Source organism: Anomaloglossus baeobatrachus, chromosome 1 (assembly GCF_048569485.1).
Source record: "Anomaloglossus baeobatrachus isolate aAnoBae1 chromosome 1, aAnoBae1.hap1, whole genome shotgun sequence".
In the NCBI taxonomy this organism is placed as follows: domain Eukaryota; kingdom Metazoa; phylum Chordata; class Amphibia; order Anura; family Aromobatidae; genus Anomaloglossus; species Anomaloglossus baeobatrachus.
In genome coordinates this window covers 226,883,933-226,907,750 of record NC_134353.1, presented here as the reverse complement: position 1 = coordinate 226,907,750, position 23,818 = coordinate 226,883,933, and the positions used below count along the sequence as shown (strand labels likewise).

Genomic DNA, 23,818 nt, shown 5'->3' with positions numbered 1-23,818 from the left:
ATAATACACACAGAAAAAAAATATTATATATATATATGAATTAACACATGTGGAATGAAATACTTAACAAAAAAGTGTGAAACAACTGAAAATATGTCTTATATTCTAGGTTCTTCAAAGTAGCAACCTTTTGCTTTGATTACTGCTTTGCACACTCTTGGCATTCTCTTCATACTGTGAAGAATCTAAGTTTGCATGGCCATTCATTCAGGTTATTCCTCCCAGGTCTATCCATTTTTCTGCACTTTACACATAACATCAAAGAGATATGCGGGCCCCTTAGTACATTTACCGTCCAGTTGTCGGCGTCTGCCGTTGTCATGGTGCCCGCGCGTGCGTGGTAGTGGCCATTTGGTCCACTTCCGCATGTTAGCGGTCACCTGACAGTAGGCCTGCCCATCCTGTGACGTTGATAGTACTTCTCACCGCTGCTTCCGCCCCGTCTGGCCGGCGCTATGTTTTTCGCCGCTGTGGTGCCCGCGCATGCGTGGGAGCGGGGTAGCGTGCCCCTGCCCCCCATGTGCGGTCACCTGACAGCTGATCTCAGCTGCTTGGTGACGATAGCGGAAGCAGCGGTGTCAGTACGGAGCAGCACAGCCACACACATTATATAAATAGTGGTGGCCTGGCTCTTTTCCCTCACCCCTCTCCTTCCCTGATGAAGCTTTGTTGTGGCTTTGTCCACAAACTTGCGAAACGTGCGTAGGTAGGTTCATGGGGGAGTTGTCCTGATGGTATAACTCTTGACTATGCATTTATGATTCGTTTATAGTCTGCACTAGGCACTTTAATAGGGCAATTTGATTCCCTGGTTGCTATCCATGAACCGGTGGGGGCCTCTTTCACACTGTTTATAGATTTGGTGATATTTTATCACCTTGAGGCTTTTACATGTATTCCCTCCTCCCTTTTCATTGACATTGCTACCATCTATTTATTCTGTGCCTGACTTTAATATACCTCCATTGCATTGTCACTTGTTACCCTCTTGTCTGTTTTTATCATACGTGTCACTTATATGTTGTAATAAACTATATTTTTTGCACCAATGTACTCTGTATCCTCCTGTTTTTCTAACAAAATAGAATGTATTAACAAAAATGTATTATGCAGACAAAAACCACAAAACAAATAGAAATGTAATTATTAAATTGTTGCCTATATTAACCAATCAGAGCTCAGATTAATTATCTGTAGCAAAATAAAAGCTAAGCTGTGATTGGTTGCTATTGGCAGCCTGATAAACCTCCAGGCAACAGACAGCCCTTCCCCTGACAGTATATATTAGCTCACACATACACATATAGACAGGTCATGTGACTGACAGCTGCCGGATTTCCTATATGGTACATTTGTTGATCTTGTAGTTTGGCTGCTTATTAATCAGATTTTTATTTATGAAGGATAATACCAGACTTGTGTGTGTTTTAGGGCGATTATGTGGCGAGGTTGGTGTATGTGTGGTGAGATGTGTGCTGAGGGTGGTATATGTGGTCAAGTACGTGATAGTGTGTGGCGCATTGTGTGGTGTTCATATCCCCAAGTGTGGAGAGTATCCCATGTCGGGGCCCCACCTTAGCAACTGTACGGTATGTACTCTTTGGCGCCATCACTCTCATTCTTTAAGTCCCCCTTGTTCACATCTGGCAGCTGTCAATTTGCCCCCAACACTTTTCGTTTCACTTTTTCCCCATTATGTAGATAGGGGCAAAATTGATTGGTAAATTGGAACGCGCGGGGTTAAAATTTCGCCTCACAACATAGCACCCGGCGCTGCCCGAGATAGTAACTGTCTCTCTGTTTCGCTCCCATTCTCTGTCTGTCTCCCCCTCTGTATATATCGCTCTGTCTCTTTGTCTCCGTCTGTCTCAATTTGTTTCCCTGTCTGCCTGTCTATGCCTGCCTCTCTCCCTGTCTGCCTGGCTGCTGCCATTAACTCCTTATTACCCAGTTTGCCACTGCACCAGGGCAATTCGGGATGAGCCGGTAAAGTCCCGGGGCTGTCACATCTAATGGATGCAGCAATTCCAGGCGGCTGCTGGCTGATATTGTTAGGCTGGGGAGCTCCCCATAATGTGGAGCTCCCCATCCTGAGAATACCAGCCTTCAGCCGTGTGGCTTTACCCTGGTTGGTATCCAAATGGGTGGGGACCGCATGTCGTTTTTTTTTTCATTTATTTATTTATTTTTTTTACTGCTTGATATAGACATGCCCACTGGCGGCTGTGATTGAGTAACAGCTGTCTCACTGCAACCAGTGTGGGGGCGTCACTGACTGCAACCAATTATAGGCGCTGGTGGGCGGGGAAAGTAGGGAATACGTAATGGATTAATGAGCGGCCGGCATTTTCAAAAGAAAAAAAGCCGCCAGTGTGAACGCCGTGCAGCGCAGCGCCGGTGATCGGGGATTGGTGAGTATGAGAGAGAGAGAGGGGGGGCTGGGGGAGGGATAGACCGACATGGACAGAGAGAGACCGACCGACCGCCCGACAGGGAGAGAAAGACGAAAGACCTGCCTTTGTTATGTTAAATAAAAACATGTGGCTCGCAATAATAATGCAATGCAAACACACTGCTTCACATTTTGGCAGCGATTTACTACAACTCATTGATTTCAATGGGTGTAGTACGCAGCCAAAATGGCAAAAACAATTGACATGCTGCTTCTTTGAACGCATGGTTTTTGCCCAAACTTATGCAAATTAAACGCAGCGTTTGGAAACGCAAATTGCGGACAAGAAATTCACATTTTCCATAGACTTTGCTGGAAAAAAAATCAAAATGCATGCATTTTGGCATGAAAACGCTGCAGTTCAAAACGGACCTAAAAAGCAGCTGAAAAGCAGGTGGAAACGCAAAGTGCGGACACAACCTAAGAGGAAAACATTGGACTATTCTGAAGTGGCCTTCTATGAGCCCTGCCCTAAATCCTATTGAGCAACTTTGGAAAGAGCTGAAACATGCCGTCTGGAAAAGGCAACCTTCAAACATGAGACAACTAGAGCAGTTTTCTCTTGAGGAGTGGCCAAAATACCTGTTGAGAGGAGCAGAAGTCTCATTGACAGCTACAGGAATCGTTTGATTGCAACCAAATATTAAGTTAAGGAGGAGGGCGCCATCATTTCTGTCTAGACCCATTTCATGAGTTTTATTTATTTATTTTTTTTAAATTCTGTGAAAGCAGAAAAGCAATGTCTGACTTTCATTTGTTCATTTTCATAGATTTTTTTATTACATTTGTCAGATTCAAAATTTCTGTGACCGTTGTGGGTTTTTCTTTCATTAAACGAGGGATATAGAGAGATATATATATATATATATATATATATATATATATATATATATATTATATATATATATACACATACACACACACACACACACACACAGCAGATTTGGAATAAAGCTTTGTGGTTTCAAATCCACTAGGAAAAAATGCACTGTGATATTTCAGAACAATTTTTGTGTCAAAAACTCCTGCATAAACGCAGTGTGTGAATAAGCCCTTACAGAACCTGCGCAGTTACGTAAACTAGGTCTTCTGTAAGGAATGTTTTCAACTGGTCATTCTTCATTCTGCTGGCTGGGCTCACCTGATATTCAGTATCAGGAGCTCTTTCCCAGGTAAATATTGATATATAAATACGCAGTAAATCTCTAAGATTAGTGGCTCATGGTAAACGCTGATTATTCAGCCCTCTGTGGATACACATATACTACACTGAAAATTCCACATGTAGTGCAAGAAACAGGGTCAGAAATCACCTAATCAGATGCACTAGATGAAAGACCCCTCCAGGACAATGCTCCTTGTTATTTTGATCTAGGCTGTAGTGTAGATCAGCAGCTTAGGCTGCGTTCACACATCAGTTTTTTGCCATCCGGCACAATTCGTCAAAAACATGAAAAAAACGGATCCAGTGTCTGTTGCCGCTGGATCCGTTTTTCCCCCATAGACTTTCATTAGCGCCGGATTGTGCCGGATGGCCCTGCGTTTCATCTGTCTTCCGGCAAAATTTACTTGTCTGGCGGCCGGATGAAACGTTGAAGTGAACGTTTGTGTGTCCGGGAGAAAAAAAAAAAAAAAAAAAAAGACCGCGCCGTACAGCATGTAGGCTATAATGGAAGCCTATGGATGCCGGATCTGGCATAATGCGGAAAACAAAATGGATCCAGCCACCGGATCCGTTTTTTTGAACTGAGCATGCTCAGTATCACACTGGATCTGTCAAAAAACTGAGAGAACTGATGGAAAAAAGTGATGCAACTGATCCGTTTTTTCGCCGGATCCGTCGCATCAGTTTTTTCGCCGGATCGTGCCTGATGCCAAAAAGCTGATGTGGGAAAGCAGCCTTAGGCTATGTGCGCACTAGAGATGTGAAGTTTCTCAAGAAACTTTCTCGAGAAACTTCTGGGAGTGAAAGATTTCCGGACCTCCGGAAAAAATCCGCGTCAAATCCGCGGATTAGCCGCGGAATTGCCGCGATTTTCCCGCGGGTGGTTCCCTGCGGATTTTTGCAGGCTGTACTGCAGAAATCCGCAGGGTACCTGCGGAAATAATGGACATGTTCATTTTCTCGAGAAAGTTTCTCGAGAAACTCCGCATGCGGAAATTTCTCGAGAAAAATCCGCACAAGTGCGCACAGCTTTTTTTTTTTGCCATAGAAATTGCTGGGAAATGTCTGCACAAAGATTGCAGACATTTCTCAAGAAATTTCCGCGGCAAATCCGCGGGTAAATCCGCGGGTAAAAAGCTCTAGTGCGCACATAGCCTTAGGCTGCTTTCACACATCCGGTTTTTGAAGTGCGGCTCAATCCGGCTCAAAAACCTATGCAATGGATGCGGCGAAAAAAACGGATCCGTTGCATATGTTTTTCCATGCAGCCCGTCCGTTTTTTAACGGATGCGGCTTGATACTGAGCATGCGCAGTGCAAAAAAACGCATCCGGCCGCCAGAAGCGTTTTTTGCCGCTGGACGCTGCATCCGGCGACCATAGGCTTGCATTGTAAATTGTGCCGCATCGCGCCGGATCCGGCGCAATGCGCTTTTTTCGCCGCACAAAAAAACGTGCCAGGCAACGTTCCATCCGGCCGCCGCATGGGCTAAATATGCCGCATCCGTCAAAAAACGGACGCAACGCAAGCCCATGCGGCACAATACAGCGCTAATGCAAAAAAAAAAAAACGCAACCGGCGGCAAAAAAAAAAAAAACGGTTGCGTTTTTTTCTGCAAAGCGCCGTATTGTGCCACTCAGCAAAAACCGGATGTGTGAAAGCAGCCTTATGGTGATACTTTATTAGCAGTGCCCTGAGAGCGGCTGAACCTCATCGTGCCCCTTGGTACAATTACTCTACTGTCCTACGGGTCTCTGTGGTCAGACCAGATATTGCCTGTTCATGACAACTCCAGGGCTGAAACAATGCTTTCTTGTTATTTATAGACAGAACATCGCAAGCGTCGGATGTGAAAGACGTCCTTATATTTTATATCTGAAATTCTCAGGCAGTCCTTCAGCACATTCATCCTGCAACCTAACAAGAAGTAGAATTTTATCACCAGCAAATGCAATTCTAACAATGTTTAGGATAGAATCATCCATACCTCCAATTCTAGCCACATATTTTATTATCAATTGTGCCATGTGGGGAGCAATAACTGATACAGTCAGTGCTGCATAGGCAAGCAGCATTTTACACAAGAGGGCTGCTTAATCCACCTTATTACTGCCCTCTGACCCACATACATATAGGCAACAGAAGTTTTGCTGCTGTAATATAACACACACACACACACACACGTTAGGCTTTTGGGTGAAATGTAAAACATAAGAAGTTCATCCTACAGTGATATTTTACCATGCCAGTAGAAACATGCAATGGTACTTTCCTCAGCTCAAATTATTGAAACAAAAGCCAACAGTGGTATGCCCCCCAAAAAATGGCAATATCTCGAAAAACTTGACATGTGGCCTTGAGCATCAATTACAGCTTAACAACGACTTCTCATGCTGTACACAATTGTAGTCATTACCTGAGGAGGCATCCTACTCTTCATCAACCGCAGCCATGAGGTCATTGAGGTTACAGAGGGGTACAGAGTTACGAGCCTCTACCTGAAGCCATAGGTTTACAAAGATTCAGGTCTGGAGAAGGTGCCGGTCAGGCCATTTGAGGTACCCAGCCTCCAGCAGCCGTTTCCTGATGATGTGACCTTGATGAGTTGGGTCATTGTCTTCCATGAAGATGAAATTAGGCCTGTGGTGTTCATGCAGAGGCACAATGATTGGGTGAATGATGATATTCAAGTAGTAGGGGCTTGTCACTGTACCATTTACAAAGTGTAGGGCAGTTCCGTATTGACAAGACACACCTGCACACACTGTACCACCACTAAAGGCTTGTCTGGTGACAACAGTAGCTAATGCATAGTGCGCACCTTGACGTCTCTAATGACGTTGGCAGCTGTCATATCTGCTCGGGTGAATAGATTTTCATCAATGAACAGCACTTATGCCTACTGGTCCCTTGCCCAGCAAGACTATGACGCCTGTGCCTGGTGGTGTGATTAGGTCTCCTGGCACGTTGTCTAGCACTCAGACCACGCTGATAAAAATGCTTTCAAATGGTCTGACTTGACACTTGGGCGACTCTCACCTCCCTTAAATATGCCAGAGTTGTGTGGCATTCATCATCGAGTTCCGAAGGGCATTGTGCACAATGAGCAGTTATTCGTGTGGGATGTGGCCAAAGGACGTCCATTTCTATGCCCTCCTGTAACTCTTCTAGTCTCTCTACCTCTGTTACAACCTGCTGATGACACTCCAAGCTGAATTGGCACTTCCATCTGAGAACATCCTGCTTGAAACCACACAACAGTGAAGTACTGCTGATCAATTGTTAGGCGTAGTCTTTGTCTCATGTCAAAATGTGAACAATATGCTCAAGAGGACCGATTAAATACTAATTGAACCCTGACATTTATTGGGAGATTCATGGATCAAACACCTGTTGTGGATTTTGCCATGAGGTTCCTTGTTAGGCTATGTTCACATTTCCGCTGTTTAGGATCAGTCACAATCCGCCACTCTGAAACAACGGAATCCGTTTGACGTATTCAGTTGTTTCCCATAGACTTGTATGAGCGGCAGATTGTGACTGATGACCCTGCGTTGCATCCGCCGTGCAGCGCACAGTCGTTTACTGACTGACCGTCAGGAGGGAGGGACGCAGCATGCAACGTTTTTTGTTGCGCGGAAAAAAAAACAAAAAAAAACGCTCTCTGCAGGATTCCGTTGGAGACCGTCAGGAGGCATAATGTAAGTCTATGGTGCAGGATTCCGTTATCCTGCGTCACGCGACGGATTCCAGTGCAGGATTCCGTCACATTTTACTGAGCATGCCCAGCATAACGTCCGAAATCCTGTAAAAATCAGTTCCTCTCTCTCTCCCCCCCCACGCAGGTTTTAAACAAATCATTGCACCAACGGAATCCGTTCTTTGTGAACAATTCCATGCATTTCTTGTCACACGTTGTACAACGCATCAGTTCCATGCGTCAAGCAACACATGTGACAGATGCAAAACAACGGAAAAGTGAACATAGCCTTAGAGAACAGCAAGTTGTACAAAAAGTACTGAAACAATGAACATGTGATGTCAAAAGTTTAGAGAAGGTCCCCTGAAAAGGTTAGAGTGCACTTTAGGATCATCCTGAAATTTCACCCGAAAACCAAATATCCCTCACTTTTTATGAGCAATACAAGGAAAAGTCCAGCTCACCTGTTGTGATTCATTGGAGACCAGCAATTTTTGACTGTGCACGGACTAGAAGGAGAAAGCCAACTCCAAGCAGATAAGGAGATAAATTTGTAGGATTGTCCAAAATTTAAAAGTCAAAAAAACTTTTTCTTTATTTCATCTTAGATAAAATTCCATCATGTCAAGTACACAACATAAAGCAGGAGGACGCGTTTCGGATACAGAATAAGGATGACATGTAGACAGAATAAGGATGTGATATCCGAAACGTGTCCTCCTGCACTATGTTGTGTACTTGACATGATGGAATTTTATCTACGATGAAATAAAGAAAAAAAAATTTTTACTTTTAAATTTTGGACCTGTTTGCTGGACAATCCTACAAATTTATCTCACTTTTTATGAGTAGTGAATACACACATACACTATATATACATGTATGGCAGCAGGAAGAGTGAAAATTAAACAAGAGTAAACTGCTACCACTACTGCTTACCACTCCGGCACCTACCCCCCCGGCCGGCACCTGCCCTTCCCCGGCTGTCCGGCTGACACTCCGGCACCTGCCCTTCCCCGGCTGACACTCCGGCACCTGCCCTTCCCCGGCTGTCCGGCTGACACTCCGGCACCCGCCCTTCCCCGGCTGTCCGGCTGACACTCCGGCACCTGCCCTTCCCCGGCTGACACTCCGGCACCTGCCCTTCCCCGGCTGTCCGGCTGACACTCCGGCACCTACCTTTCCCCGGCTGTCCGGCTGACACTCCGGCACCTACCTTTCCCCGGCTGTCCGGCTGACACTCCGGCACCTACCTTTCCCCGGCTGTCCGGCTGACACTCCGGCACCTACCTTTCCCCGGCTGTCCGGCTGACACTCCGGCACCTACCTTTCCCCGGCTGTCCGGCTGACACTCCGGCACCTACCTTTCCCCGGCTGTCCGACTGACACTCCGGCACCTACCTTTCCCCGGCTGTCCGACTGACACTCCGGCACCCGCCCTTCCCCGGCTGTCCGGCTGACACTCCGGCACCTGCCCTTCCCCGGCTGACACTCCGGCACCTGCCCTTCCCCGGCTGACACTCCGGCACCTGCCCTTCCCCGGCTGTCCGGCTGACACTCCGGCACCTGCCCTTCCCCGGCTGACACTCCGGCACCTGCCCTTCCCCGGCTGACACTCCGGCACCTGCCCTTCCCCGGCTGACACTCCGGCACCTGCCCTTCCCCGGCTGACACTCCGGCACCTGCCCTTCCCCGGCTGACACTCCGGCACCTGCCCTTCCCCGGCTGACACTCCGGCACCTGCCCTTCCCCGGCTGACACTCCGGCACCTGCCCTTCCCCGGCTGACACTCCGGCACCTGCCCTTCCCCGGCTGTCCGGCTGACACTCCGGCACCTGCCCTTCCCCGGCTGTCCGGCTGACACTCCGGCACCTGCCCTTCCCCGGCTGACACTCCGGCACCTGCCCTTCCCCGGCTGTCCGGCTGACACTCCGGCACCTGCGTCCCCCCCCCCGGCTATTTGACTGACACTCCGGCACCAACCTTCCCCCCCGGCTGACAGTCCAGTGGTTATCCTGATGTTTGTTTGACACCACATAACCCAGAGCCATGACCCAGACATGTTGGACCACTGGGGCATCAGGCACGTTTTATGTTTGTTTTTTTTTAGTTTATGGCATTTGACACTTTTTCTATTTTTGTGACGTCTGATTAAACCTTTCAATACAAAGCAAAAATATTATCTGAAAAAAAACGTAAACTATCCTCAGAATCATCAGGTTTCTATTTGGCTCTTATTTTTAGGAAAGTCCTACTGCTCCTCGTCCAGTGGTGGCTCTTCCCCTATGAGGACATCTGCACATTGTTGTCCATGTTCTGCTGAGCTCTGGCTGATGGGTGACAGCTTGTTTTCCTGCCTGGGGGAGAGCGGTGTGCCTCTGGTGCACAGCCCTGCACTCCTAGGCCAGGGAGCCCCAGCATTTAGGGTCTATGTAGAGGAGATCCTGCCTGTAAACTCGCAGTGGCGGCTGCACGCACCATGCTGGCTGCCCGCCTGCTTCTATGGGCTATGGATAAACTGGATCTCGGAGCCTGGAGGATCTAATCACAGCCTCACCGAGCGGCAGATGAAGTTGCATCACATCGTGCCGTGTTACTTAGTCCGCGCCATCCGCCTCCCCCTCTGCAGCCGCCGCTTCCTTTTGGGGAGAGCCTATTTTAGCAGCTTACGGTCCACACGTCAGACATGGAGCCAGGCTGCAGACCCCACGCTGCAGGCACAATCACCCACCTTCTACCGTCTCCTCCACGTTCTCATCATCGCTGTCCATGGCTTCCCTGCGATTGCCAGACACCAAGTTATTCAGCGCGCGTGCGACTCTCGGGCCCCCCTCCTCCACCGCGCGGCCCAGCAGCGCCCCCTATGGCCACAGCGCGCACTGTCCTACTGCTCCCGCTCTGCAGCGCTGTCTGCTCATCCGAGCTCGCTGCCTGCTGGTGACATCAGCTAAGCCAGGGCTGTCATTCCCCAGGAGGGCAAGATTTATGGGAATCCTCAGATCCAGGAAGATGGACTCATTTATTTCCCAAACACATTATTAAATTCCTCTGGTTTGTAAAATGTCTTCACCATTATTGGGACTAGTGTTGTCCTTAGGGTATGTTCACATGTGCTGGTTTTGCAGCATTTATTGTGCACCAAACACCAGGGAGTTGGCAGTAAACTGTGCGTACAAAGCATGCGTTTTGTCTCATTTTATTTGTGTTTTTATCTCATTTTTACTTGCGTTTTTGTCTCATTTTACACGTGTTTTGCGCCATTTTTACCTGTGCTTTTCACCTATTCATTTTAATAAGGGAAAAGAACTGCAAAAACAAATTAACATCGTAGTCTACTACGTTCGGGTGTCCGCCTGCAGAAAACGTATATGTGCAGACAGAGCACACGCTAACATAGTCTGCTCCATTATAGTCAACGGCCCTATCAGCGCATGTGTCCGAAACACATTTTGCGTGGTGGGGGAGGGGCGGTTCGGACGGATGTCCTGACGGGACCACTGAAAGTAAGTAAATGTGAAAGGGGCCTTATTGTGCAACACCTGTCCTTAAACAGTAAGGCTCTGTTCACATGATAAGTTTATGGTGCTGCATATTTTTACGTGATCAAAAACACAACAGCTTTGGCCACATATTAAGTATTTGGTGAGGTTTTTACCTCAGTATTTAGTGAGTTTATTTACCTCAGTATTTGGTGAGTTTTTTTTACCTCAGTACTTGTAGCCAAAACCAGGAGTGGGTGAGAAATACAGAAGTGGTGACGTGTTTCTATTATACTTTTCCTCTGACTTCCACTCCTGGTTTTGGCTACAAATACTGAGGTAAAAAACTCACCAAATACTCAACTTGTGAACATGGCCTTACTGTTTCTGCACAATGGATGGCATTTATAGAAACCTCATGCCCCCTGTGCTTCTTTTTAACTTGAAAGCACACTAAGGAGCGAAGGTGCAAAATAGGGTCTTATCTGGTATAAATAGAAGAAAGGAGGAAGAGGTGTACTCAGCTTTTCAAGCTGTGTGACAAAATAAGACATCCTGCAGAGGACAGTGCAGACAATGCAGAAAAAGGACAGAAGACATGTTCACTTTGCGCTGCTGCTGAAGACTTTCCTAAGGAAGATCCAGGAAACGCTAGTGAAGATAAGTGGATTTTATTCAACGCATTTCAGAGCCATTACAAGACTCTTCAAGAAATGAACCATAGAATACAGACCACTTATCCCCACTGGTGTCCAGGATTTTCCTCTGGAAAGTCTTCAGCAGCAGCGCGGAGTGAAGACGTCTTCTGTCCTTTTTCTTTATTACACTGCATAAACTGTCCTGTGGTGTTTGTTTGAAATCCACAGCATGTCAATTTCTTTTTGCAGGTACCTGCTATGCTGATTGTCGAACCAAGAAAATCTAATACACAGTATGGAAGGAACAGTGCAATTTAATCTCTCTGTACTTCGAAGTACTCTGACTTCAAGGCTAGTCGATGTTCTTTATCCACCATCCGCACAATCTTGCGTTGAAATCTCTCGTCAATTTTTCTTTTCCTTCCACATCTAGGGAGGTTAGCCACAGTGCCATGGGCTTTAAACTTCTTGATGACACTGCGCACCATAGACACAGGAACTTTCACGTCTTTGGAGATGGACTTGTAGCCTTGAGATTGCTCATGCTTCCTCACAATTTGGATTCTCAAGTCCTCAGACACTTCTTTGGTCTTCTTTCTTTTCTCCATGCTCAATGTGGTACACACAAGGACACAGGACAGAGGTTGAGTCAACTTTAATCCATGTCAACTGGCTGCAAGTGTGATTTAGTTATTGCCAACACCTGTTAGGTGCCACAGGTAAGTTACAGGGGCTGTTAATTACACAAATTAGAGAAGCATCACATGATTTTTCAAACAGTGCCAATACTTTTGTCCACCCTTTTTTATGTTTGGTGTGGAATTATATCCAATTTGGCTTTATGACAATTTTTTTTATTTTTTTTCATTGAAGACAAATTAAATGAAGATAATAATACCAAAGAATTTCTGATTGCAATAATTTTCAAGAAGAAACTGAGTATTATCTGACAGAATTGCAGGGGTGCCAATACTTTTGGCCAGCACTGTATAAGAGCCCAGGCCGCAGTGTCTCCGTTCTCTGGGACCGGCACTTCCTCTTTTGGCCATCTTTGTCCTCCTTCTTCTGAAGCCGGGGTGCATGATGTGTCCTACGTCAAGCACACAGCCCAGCATTAAAGTACTGCACAGGCGCACTTTAATCTGCCGTGAGCAGAACAGATCAAAGTATTGTAGTGCGCCTGCGCAGGACCTCAATGCCGGCGCGTGTGCATGACATAGGACGTGTCATGCACCCAGGCTTCAGTGGAAGGAGGACAAAGATGGCCGAAAGAAGAGGCGCCGGTACCGGAGAACAGAGACACCCATCCGACCAGTCTGCACCGCACCGACCGTTTAGGTGAGTATTATAAAGTGATTTTTACATTCTACACAGCGGCCTGGGCTCTCATATACACCATGTTAGTATGCTGTATATAAGAGCCCATTGGTGGTGGCCGCAGCTTATAGGCCCCAAATCTGCTGACAGGTTCCCTTTCAGGTTTCCATTTTATTTATCCATAATGTAGAAGTATGTAGAGATGTTGGTGGTATATTGAGATTTATCTCTATGTACCAGTACAATGTTCTAGTAAAGAACAAAATAAAATGTAGTTCTTTAGGTAGAGAAAATGTTCTTGTAGATAATAGTGTTGTCTGGGGCTCACTTTTAATATTTTTGCCTTCCATGCTTCAGGTCCTGAGTTTGATTGCTGAATAAGAACAATTAAATATGAAACAAAACCTTTTTTTTCCCTTCCTCCTATTGTTTTTAATAGATTAGGAACAGTTTGCATGTGTTTTGCTTTAAAATCCAGAAAGCCTCCCTTTGGTGTAAAATGTGTAATATATTTCCACCTCTCTTTGCCAGATTTTTCTATGGCTATCACTTTTAAGCCTGTCACATCTCCTTTGTGAACGTGCAAAAAATGTTGGGAAACTCCAGAGAGGCTACGTGTGGTTTTATTTTTAGCATCATAAATATGCTCTGAGCTACGTCTGTGTAGAGTTTTAGAGGTGCACCCTATATAGCTTATGTTATTTAGAAAATCTTTTTATTTCAAAGACTCGTGTTTTCTCCTCCTATACATGTCGCACGGATCACATCAGTGTGCGATCCATGTGACACCCGTGATGCTGGAGAAAAAATGGACATGCCTGCATGTGTATGTGCGGGGAAACGAGGGATCACACGGTCCATGTGAAAACACAAAAGGGAGATCAACATCCAACACCACGGAGACACCATCACGTGTTTCTCAACGCAGTGATTCTAGAGCAATGCCCCCTGGGAAATATTCAAAACAAGAAAGCCTGTGGAGACACCATCACATGTTTCTCAACGCTGGCAGGGAACTAGCCAGGTCTTTCACCGGGAGGGAACAACCACGGGAAGGGCAGTCTCCAGTCAAGGAGACCACCTATGCCAAACATGGTATCCATCCACAGACAGCTGTTTCGGGGTATTTGCCCCTCATCAGTGTGGAGTAGGAAACTAGCTGGTGAGAGCATTGCCTAGTAGAATACTACATAAGCAAGGATGGTTGACCTTAGGGAGATCAACATCCAACACCACAGAGCACCATCACGTGTTTCTCAACGCAGTGATTCTAGAGCAATGCCCCCTGGGAAATATTCAATGCTCCCACTAGCCAGTTTCCTACTCCACACTGATGAGGGGCAAATACCCCGAAACAGCTGTCTGTGGATGGACACCATGTTTGGCATAGGTGGTCTCCTTGACTGGAGACTGCCCTTCCCATGGTTGTTCCTTCCCGGTGAAAGACCTGGCTAGTTTCCTGCCAGTGTTGAGAAACATGTGATGGTGTCTCCGCAGGCTTTCTTGTTTTCATGTGAAAACACGGCCGTGTAACTCCGGAGAATAACATGGGTACGTGTGGCATCCATGTTAAAAACGGATGTGACATGTACCTGAAACACGGATGTCTGAAACCGGCTTAAGCCAACCATGGTTACAGTTCAGCTGTGCCCCTACCCACATCGGCTCCTGTGCATCTGATTCACATGTGGTACGTACTATTGTTTCAACTGAGCAGATTCACATTTTGGGCACTAACAAATTTTGGAAAACTAATTAAGTTGTTAAATGTTATTCATTTTTGTATTAAAAAAAAGGCAAACGTTATATAAAATGTTTCACTGTTTCTGACGTGTATGATTGTGTGAAATGAAAGCTATTTTTTTAATTATTCTAGGATCATTAGTAAGTAATTGTTGTTCCCAGCCTTGTGTATAATATGCAGTATGAGTAATGCAGAAACAGATGGGAAGAATGATCTTATTCCTATTGTGAAGTCACTCAGTTATGAAGACTGTCCCTGCAACATGTACAGTTTATCTGAAATTCTCTATACAGTTAACTATTTGCATCATAGACGTTGTTTCTGGTCACAAATGTCCCAAAATCTGAATCTTAATGTACAGTCAGTCCTTTCTTTAATAATGTCCCAATAAGAAATGATGACATCTCCCCTCGCTTTTCTTTGGCTTTATGCATATGTCATAGAGCAATCATGGCAGCTATGATTTATACATATGTCCTCTAATATGATCTCAAAGCTAAAAAGAGGCTCAAGTATGGCTGGTAGTCAATGGTATTTAATAGGGCGGTGTTTTTTCACATGGATCGAGCAACCATGTGTAAACATTTCAGCATATACACCTCTGTATTTTGGAGGAGATTCGCCCATTCTAGCCTATGGGGGAGATAATCCATACAGCATCCAATATGTACAGATACATTGCAGTTCTTAACGTAAAAAACTGTTCTTGGCTTTTGTAGTTTTTTTTTAACTGCTGATATACAGTGTATACAGTTAGGTCCAGAAATATTTGGACAGTGACACAATTTTCGCGAGTTGGGCTCTGCATGCCACCACATTGGATTTGAAATGAAACCTCTACAACAGAATTCAAGTGCAGATTGTAACGTTTAATTTGAAGGTTTGAACAAAAATATCTGATAGAAATTGTAGGAATTGTACACATTTCTTTACAAACACTCCACATTTTAGGAGGTCAAAAGTAATTGGACAAATAAACCAAACCCAAACAAAATATTTTTGTTTTCAATATTTTGTTGCGAATCCTTTGGAGGCAATCACTGCCTTAAGTCTGGAACCCATGGACATCACCAAACGCTGGGTTTCCTCCTTCTTAATGCTTTGCCAGGCCTTTACAGCCACAGCCTTCAGGTCTTGCTTGTTTGTGGGTCTTTCCGTCTTAAGTCTGGATTTGAGCAAGTGAAATGCATGCTCAATTGGGTTAAGATCTGGTGATTGACTTGGCCATTGCAGAATGTTCCACTTTTTTGCACTCATGAACTCCTGGGTAGCTTTGGCTGTATGCTTGGGGTCATTGTCCATCTGTACTATGAAGCGCCGTCCGATCAACTTTGCGGCATCTGGCTGAATATGGGCTGAAAGTATATCCCTGTACACTTCAGAATTCATCCGGCTACTCTTGTCTGCTGTTATGTCATCAATAAACACAAGTGACCCAGTGCCATTGAAAGCCATGCATGCCCATGCCATCACGTTGCCTCCACCATATTTTACAGAGGATGTGGTGTGCCTTGGATTATGTGCCGTTCCCTTTTTTCTCCAAACTTTTCTCTTCCCATCATTCTGGTACAGGTTGATCTTTGTCTCATCTGTCCGTAGAATACTTTTCCAGAACTGAGCTGGCTTCATGAGGTGTTTTTCAGCAAATTTAACTCTGGCCTGTCTATTTTTGGAATTGATGAATGGTTTGCATCTAGATGTGAACCCTTTGTATTTACTTTCATGGAGTCTTCTCTTTACTGTTGACTTAGAGACAGATACACCTACTTCACTGAGAGTGTTCTGGACTTCCGTTGATGTTGTGAATGGGTTCTTCTTCACCAAAGAAATTATGCGGCGATCATCCACCACTGTTGTCATCCGTGGACGCCCAGGCCTTTTTGAGTTCCCAAGCTCACCAGTCAATTCCTTTTTTCTCAGAATGTACCCGACTGTTGATTTTGCTACTCCAAGCATGTCTGCTATCTCTCTGATGGATTTTTTCTTTTTGTTCAGCCTCAGGATGTTCTCCTTCACCTCAATTGAGAGTTCCTTAGACCGCATGTTGTCTGGTCACAGCAACAGCTTCCAAATGCAAAACCACACACCTGTAATCAACCCCAGACCTTTTAACTACTTCATTGATTACAGGTTAACGAGGGAGACACCTTCAGAGTTAATTGCAGCCCTTAGAGTCCCTTGTCCAATTACTTTTGGTCCCTTAAAAAAGAGGAGGCTATGCATTACAGAGCTATGATTCCTAAACCCTTTCTCCGATTTGGATGTGAAAACTCTCATATTGCAGCTGGGAGTGTGCACTTTCAGCCCATATTATATATATAATTGTATTTCTGAACATGTTTTTGTAAACAGCTAAAATAACAAAACTTGTGTCACTGTCCAAATATTTCTGGCCCTGACTGTATATGTATATATAAAAATGTATGCTATATGGATGCACAAAATGGACACATGGATATTATACAGATGACAATAAGAATGAAAATCCTCCATTTTTTCGGGATAAAAATTGGATAGTTTTTTCATGCACTTGTCTGAACCCTGCTTTAGGAGGTATTACAGCTGCTTACATTAGAATAGTTATTTCTCATTGCCTTTTTATGCCATTGAGAAAAAAGACTGGTGCACTAAGTCCTTGGCATTACTGAGGTTCTCTCATTCACAGATTTTCTATACAGCTGGCAAATGGAAATCTATACTGGACATAGGATATTTCCAGGAGCTAAGTCCCCTACAGAACTGAATAAGTTGTTTAAATTGAGAATTGACAAACTCCCTTTAACTACACCATTTATGAAGTGTTCAGAGGGCATTTTTTTAGTATTAGGAGACAATGAACTGTGACTTTGGACACATAGGAATACATACTGTGGGAGCTGTATACTCAATATGAGAACATTTTAATATAATATATTTAAATGTTTTAAGAGATGTGTTCTGTAAATTTGCCCTCATTATGTTCCAGGCTTCTTTAAACTAATCGTGTTATTTTAGAATGAAATATTTTGCTCGGCATTCGTCACACAAGTCCCGCTATCTCTTACAATATTTTCATATTGTACATAATAGACGATAGAAGAGGAATATTTCTCAGCCATCTGTAAGGACTGAGATTTTCCTAAACAATGACTACCGTCATATGTCTAGTCACAGAGTCATCCCTGGCTGCTGATTGCATTGAGGTAGACTAGTGAGATTGCCAAGAAGTCATTCTTGTCATAAATATTACAAGCGTGTCTCTCATTTGTGGCCTGTATCTATCCACATTTCTCAAAGGCGGATCTGGATTTCTCTGGCAAATTTGGGGAAGAATTCAGTTTGGCGGCCCCCCATGCGGTTTGAGTAGTCATCATGTGATCGCTCATTCATATGCGATTTGCACACTTACAGTCATGTGCCAATGAGCTGCTTTCCTAATCTCTCAATGTTCAGTGGAAAACCACAGCTCCTGGAGGAAGAAAGTCAGTTGTCACTTGACCATAAGTATAAAAATCGCATATGAATGGAGCGGCCATATTATAATTACTGGAACCAGTAAGCAGAGCTGAATTCTCACAGTGAGTATATTACACGCTGTTAGGATTGGGCAAGCAACAGTGGGTTTTTTTTTTAATCAGATACATTTTTATTATGTTTTTCATTTTAATATACATACCATTAAGAAACAGTGTTTAATGTTATAATTAAAGGGCTTGTCCAGGTTTGCGATGAAAGTCTTCAGTTACTCTAGGTGACTGCAGACTTCCGATTTCTCACAGAGCATGCATTACACACTTTTCGGATTCTCCTGTCTAGGTGGCAAGAGTGGACGATCATGCGAGTGCAAGAATGTCATTTGCATACTTGCAGCCACATTACAACTAGAAGTGTCTGGCCTCACTCAAGTCATTTGTATTGCATGAGGCCACGCATGTCCAGTTGGCATGTGACCACATGTACAGTATGTAACTTGCATATGTGCAGTTTCATGACCTTCCACTCTCGCTATCGGCACCAGAGAATCCATTAAGCATGCTGTATGCACTGTGAAAATTCAGAAGTCTGACTCCAGATTTTCATCACAATCCCTTTAATGCTCCTAACATAAATAAAAATATAGTAACCCTTAACTTGTCAGACTGCACAATACTTTATTAACATAGCCAGGTATCATGTAATCTTGCAAGTTATGGATTGTTACATATGTACAGGATTAGAACCAATAATACCTCAAGAATACATCACCAGAACAATCAGCAGTAGCAAAATACATCACTAGAAATTTCATCAGTACAAAAACACAGCATCACTACCATCATCAGTACAGAAATAAATCACCAGAACCAGCAGTACAGGAATACATCACCAAGACCAACATCAGTACATAAATTCATCAACAGAACCACCATACAGTTCTCCTTCTTGGCGCAATGTACTGAGCTGGTGGCGTTACATTGATGACATTTTTTTTTCTATTTGAGGGCAATGAGGAGGAATTGATTGCCTTCCAGGAGAAGTTGAACCGAGTTTTTAATTAATTGAAATTCCCACTGGTGTATTCCACTGTTGAGTTGCAGTTTTTAGATAAATTAGTTTATATAGAGGATGGTGTAGAGACTTATTTGTAAAAACTACTTTAACAGTAACCATCCACGCAGGATAGTTGAGGCTTTAACCTTAGCAATTACTTAGGATGAGGAGCATAGCATCCTGTAGCAACAAGATAGATGATCACCTTGAAGGGATGTGTGAGAATTTTTTTGCCAGGAATTATCCTAAGTAAGAGATATACCAATTTAAAATGAGAGATTTAGCATTGAATCGGGGGGATCTTTTACAAGATAGTTTGTGTAGTAAAGTAATAAAACTAATTTGTTTTTTGTCCACATATAATTCTGCTAGTGAAAAGGTTTCTGGAATCTTAAGCATTCACTGGTCACTTTTATCAAAGCAGCATTTTGCTGTTGAGGAATTTAACTATCCCCCTCTTCTATCCTATAGACATAGTCCAGATTTAAAGGACAGATTGGCAAAATCTGATCTAGGACCTCTGAAAAAAACAATACAGACAACCTTTACCTGCACAAAAACGGGTAATCTCCTTGTCTATGATGTGCTAGCTGTGGGAATATACAGAAAGGCCATTTTTTCCTCACACCCTTGTACAGGGTGTCTATATATCACTAGAAATAAACCCGATGCTATCGCATCGGGAGTGCAGTAAAATGAACATCTGTCTATGCTTAGTGGTGCTGACAGGAGCAGTGAACATGTGTCACACTATTTGCGCTTTATGGGGCTAATTAAATGTGTTAAAGGATATGTGTATTTTTATTGTAAATAAACATAATGTGTATGTATTTTTTTTTTCTTTCTCTCATCAGTGCTGCTATGTCTCGTCGCTCGCCACAACATCGCTCAAGGCATGGCGATGTCAGGCAAGGGCGGACATACCCGGCCACGCCTCCTTACTGCTCACTACACCTCATTATACCTAGATGTGATATGGATAGCACAATGTTAGACGGGGAACAGAATTGTGCTTAGCCCACAATTTGGGTTCCGCCTGCACTGTTGTCCCTGGTTACCATGGCTATGATGTGGGCGTGAACTTTGGCTGCGCAACTGACAGTGCCGCAGTGCATTGTGGGATACGGTTACATCCGCAACTGGAAAATATCTATGTAGATGTAAATGTGTGTGTATATGGCTATACACTGTGTGTAGGTGGCATCTGTGTATATGTGAGTGTATATGGCTGTACGTTGTGTGTAGGTGGCATCTGTAGGTGACATCTGTGTATATGGCTGTACGCTGTGTGCATGTGGTGTCTGTGTATATGTGTGTGTATATGGCTGTATGCTATGTGTAGGTGGCATCTGTGTATAGGGCTGTACACTGTGTGTAGGTGGTGTCTGTGTATATGTGTGTGTGTATATGGCTGTACGCTGCGTGTAGGTGGCGTCTGTGTATATTTGTGTATAAATGGCTGTACGCTGTGTGTTTCTGTGTGTGTATATGTGTGTGTATATGGTGGTACGCTGTGTGTAGGTGTTGTCTGTGTATATGTGTGTGCATATGGCTGTATGCTATGTGTAGGTGGCGTCTGTGTATATAGCTGTACGCTGTGTGTAGGTGGTGTCTGTGTATATGTGTGGGTATATGACGCTGTGTGTAGGTGGCATATGCGTATATGTGTGTGTATATGGCTGTACGCTGTGTGTAGGTGGTGTCTGTGTATATTTGTGTATAAATGGCTGTACGCTGTGTGTGTCTGTGTGTATATGTGTGTATATGGTTGTACAGTGTGTGTAGGTGTCGTCTGTGTATATGTGTGTGTATATGGCTGTACATTGTGTGTAGGTGGCATCTGTGTATACGTGTGTGTATATGGCTGTATGCTGTGTGTAGGTGGCATCTGAGTATATGTGTGTATATGGCTGTACGCTGTGTAGGTGGCGTCTGTGTATATTTGTGTATAAATGGCTGTACGCTGTGTATGTGTGTGTATATGTGTGTGTACATGGTTGTACACTGTGTGTAGGTGTCGTCTGTTTATATGTGTGTGTGTATATGGCTGTACATTGTGTGTAGGTGGCATCTGTGTATATGTGCGTGTATACGGCTGTACACTGTGTGTAGGTGGCATCTGTGTATATGTGTGTGTATATGGCTGTGTGTAGGTTCCTTCCCGGTGAAAGACCTGGCTAGTTTCCTGTCAGCGTTGAGAAACATGTGATGGTGTCTCCACAGGCTTTCTTGTTTTGAATATTTCCCAGGGAGCATTGCTCTAGAATCACTGTGTTGAGAAACACGTGATGGTGTCTCCACGGTGTTGGATGTTGATCTCCCTAAGGTCAACCATCCTTGCTTATGTAGTCTTCTACTAGGCAATGCTCTCACTAGCCAGTTTCCTACTCCACACTGATGAGGGGCAAATACCCCGAAACAGCTGTCTGTGGATGGATACCATGTTTGGCATAGGTGGTCTCCTTGACTGGAGACTGCCCTTCCCGTGGTTGTTCCTTCCTGGTAAAAGACCTGGCTAGTTTACTGCCAGTGTTGAGAAACATGTGATGGTGTCTCCGCAGGTTTTCTTGGTTTGAATATTTCCCAGGGGGCATTGCTCTAGAATCACTGCATTGAGAAACACGTGATGGTGTCTCCGCGGTGTTGGATTTTTATCTCCCTAAGGTCAACCATCCTTGCTTATGTAGTCTTCTACTAGGCAATGCTCTCACTAGCCAGTTTCCTACTCCACACTGATGAGGGGAAAATACCCCGAAACAGCTGTCTGTGGATGGATACCATGTTTGGCATAGGTGGTCTCCTTGACTGGAGACTGCCCTTCCGGTGGTTGTTCCTTCCCAGTGAAAAACCTGGCTAGTTTCCTGCCAGCGTTGAGAAACATGTGATGGTGTCTCCGCAGGCTTTCTTGTTTTGAATATTTCCCAGGAAGCATTGCTCTAGAATCACTGTGTTGAGAAACACGTGATGGTGTCTCCACGGTGTTGGATGTTGATCTCCCTAAGGTCAACCATCCTTGCTTATGTAGTCTTCTACTAGGCAATGCTCTCACTAGCCAGTTTCCTACTCCACACTGATGAGGGGCAAATACCCCGAAACAGCTGTCTGTGGATGGATACCATGTTTGATATAGGTGGTCTCCTTGACTGGAGACTGCCCTTCCCGGGGTTGTTCCTTCCTGGTGAAAGACCTGGCTAGTTTACTGCCAGCGTTGAGAAACATGTGATGGTGTCTCCGCAGGTTTTCTTGGTTTGAATATTTCCCAGGGGGCGTTGCTCTAGAATCACTGTGTTGAGAAACATGTGATGGTGTCTCCGCGGTGTTGGATGTTGATCTCCCTAAGGTCAAACATCCTTGCTTATGTAGTCTTCTACTAGGCAATGCTCCCACTGGCCAGTTTCCTACTCCACACTGATGAGGGGCAAATACCCCAAAACAGCTGTCTGTGGATGGATACCATGTTTGGCCTAGGTGGTCTCCTTGACTGGAGACTGCCCTTCCCGTGGTTGTTCTTTCCCAGTGATAGACCTGGCTAGTTTCCTGCCAGCGTTGAGAAACATGTAATGGTGTCTCCGCAGGCTTTCTTGTTATGTGTGTGTATATGGCTGTACGCTGTAAGTGGCATCTTTGTATATGCGTGCGTATATGGCTGTACGCTGTGTGTAGGTGGCGTCTGTGTATATATATATATGTGTATATGGCTGTACGCTGTGTACATGTCTGTGTGTATATGTGTGTATATGGCTGTACGCTGTGTGTACTGTTGTCTGTGTGTATATGGTTGTACACTGTGTGTACATGTCTGTGTGTGTATATGTGTGTGTATATGGCTGTTTCATCATGTCTTATCTCTAGTTACCTCCAGAGCTGCTGTCACTATTCTGCAGGTACATTGTGTCTTATACTCCAGTCACCTCCAGAGCTGCAGTCACTATTCTGCAGGTACATTGTGTCTTATTTTCCAGACACACCCAGAGCTGCAGGCACTATTCTGCTGTTACATTAGGTCTTATACTTCATTCACATCCAGAGCTGCAGACAATATTCTGTTGTTACATGAAGTCTTATTCTCCACTCACCTCCAGAGCAGAAGTCACTGTTCTGCTTTTACATCATGTCTTATTCTCCAGTCACCTCCAGATCTGCTGTCACTATTCTGCTCTTACATCATGTCTTATATTCCAGTCACTTCCAGAGATGCAGTCACTATTCTGCTGTTACATCATGTCTTATCTCTAGTTACCTCCAAATCTGCAGTCACTATTTTGCATGTATATTTTGTATTTTACTCCAGTCACCTCCAGAACTGTAGTCACTAATTCTGCTGTTACATCATGTCTTATATTCCAGACACACCCAGATCTGCAGTCACTATTCTGCATGTATATTGTGTCTTATACTACAGTCACCTCCAGAGCTGCAGTCACTATTCTACTTTTATATTGTGTCTTATACTCCAGTTGCATCAAGTTGTATCCTCTACTCAAATTCAGAGCTGCTGTCACTATTATGCAGGTACATCGTGTCTTATACTCCAGTCACCTCCAGAGCTGCAGTCACTCTTCTGCTGTTGTTCTTCTGATGTGTTATATTCCAGTCACCTCCATAGCTGCACTTACAATGTGTATATACAACTTCAAAACACTATATCCACGCTATGCAATCTATCCTTTTTTTCTCTATTCTTTAGCATTATGTTGAGGGCATGACGTGGGGTGGTGGTGGGGGAGCGTGGTATGTTAAAGGCGTGGTTTTATGTCTGTAAAAATTTGCATCTGTCTGTGATTCCCCCACTGTATATGATTAATCAGCATGTTG

The 23,818-nt window shown here is 44.5% G+C and overlaps 1 protein-coding gene across 1 annotated transcript in view; it reads right to left on the bottom strand.

The window, feature by feature from the left end:
- Positions 1–10,147, bottom strand: part of SETD7 (SET domain containing 7, histone lysine methyltransferase) — an 80,648-nt gene extending 70,501 nt beyond the window's left edge. Inside the window, exon 1 of the mRNA XM_075348504.1 lies at positions 10,048–10,147. Coding sequence (XP_075204619.1) covers positions 10,048–10,087 — 40 coding nt within the window. The 5' untranslated portion in view covers positions 10,088–10,147. The remainder of the gene's footprint in view (positions 1–10,047) is intronic.
- Positions 10,148–23,818: the final 13,671 nt, after the last annotated feature.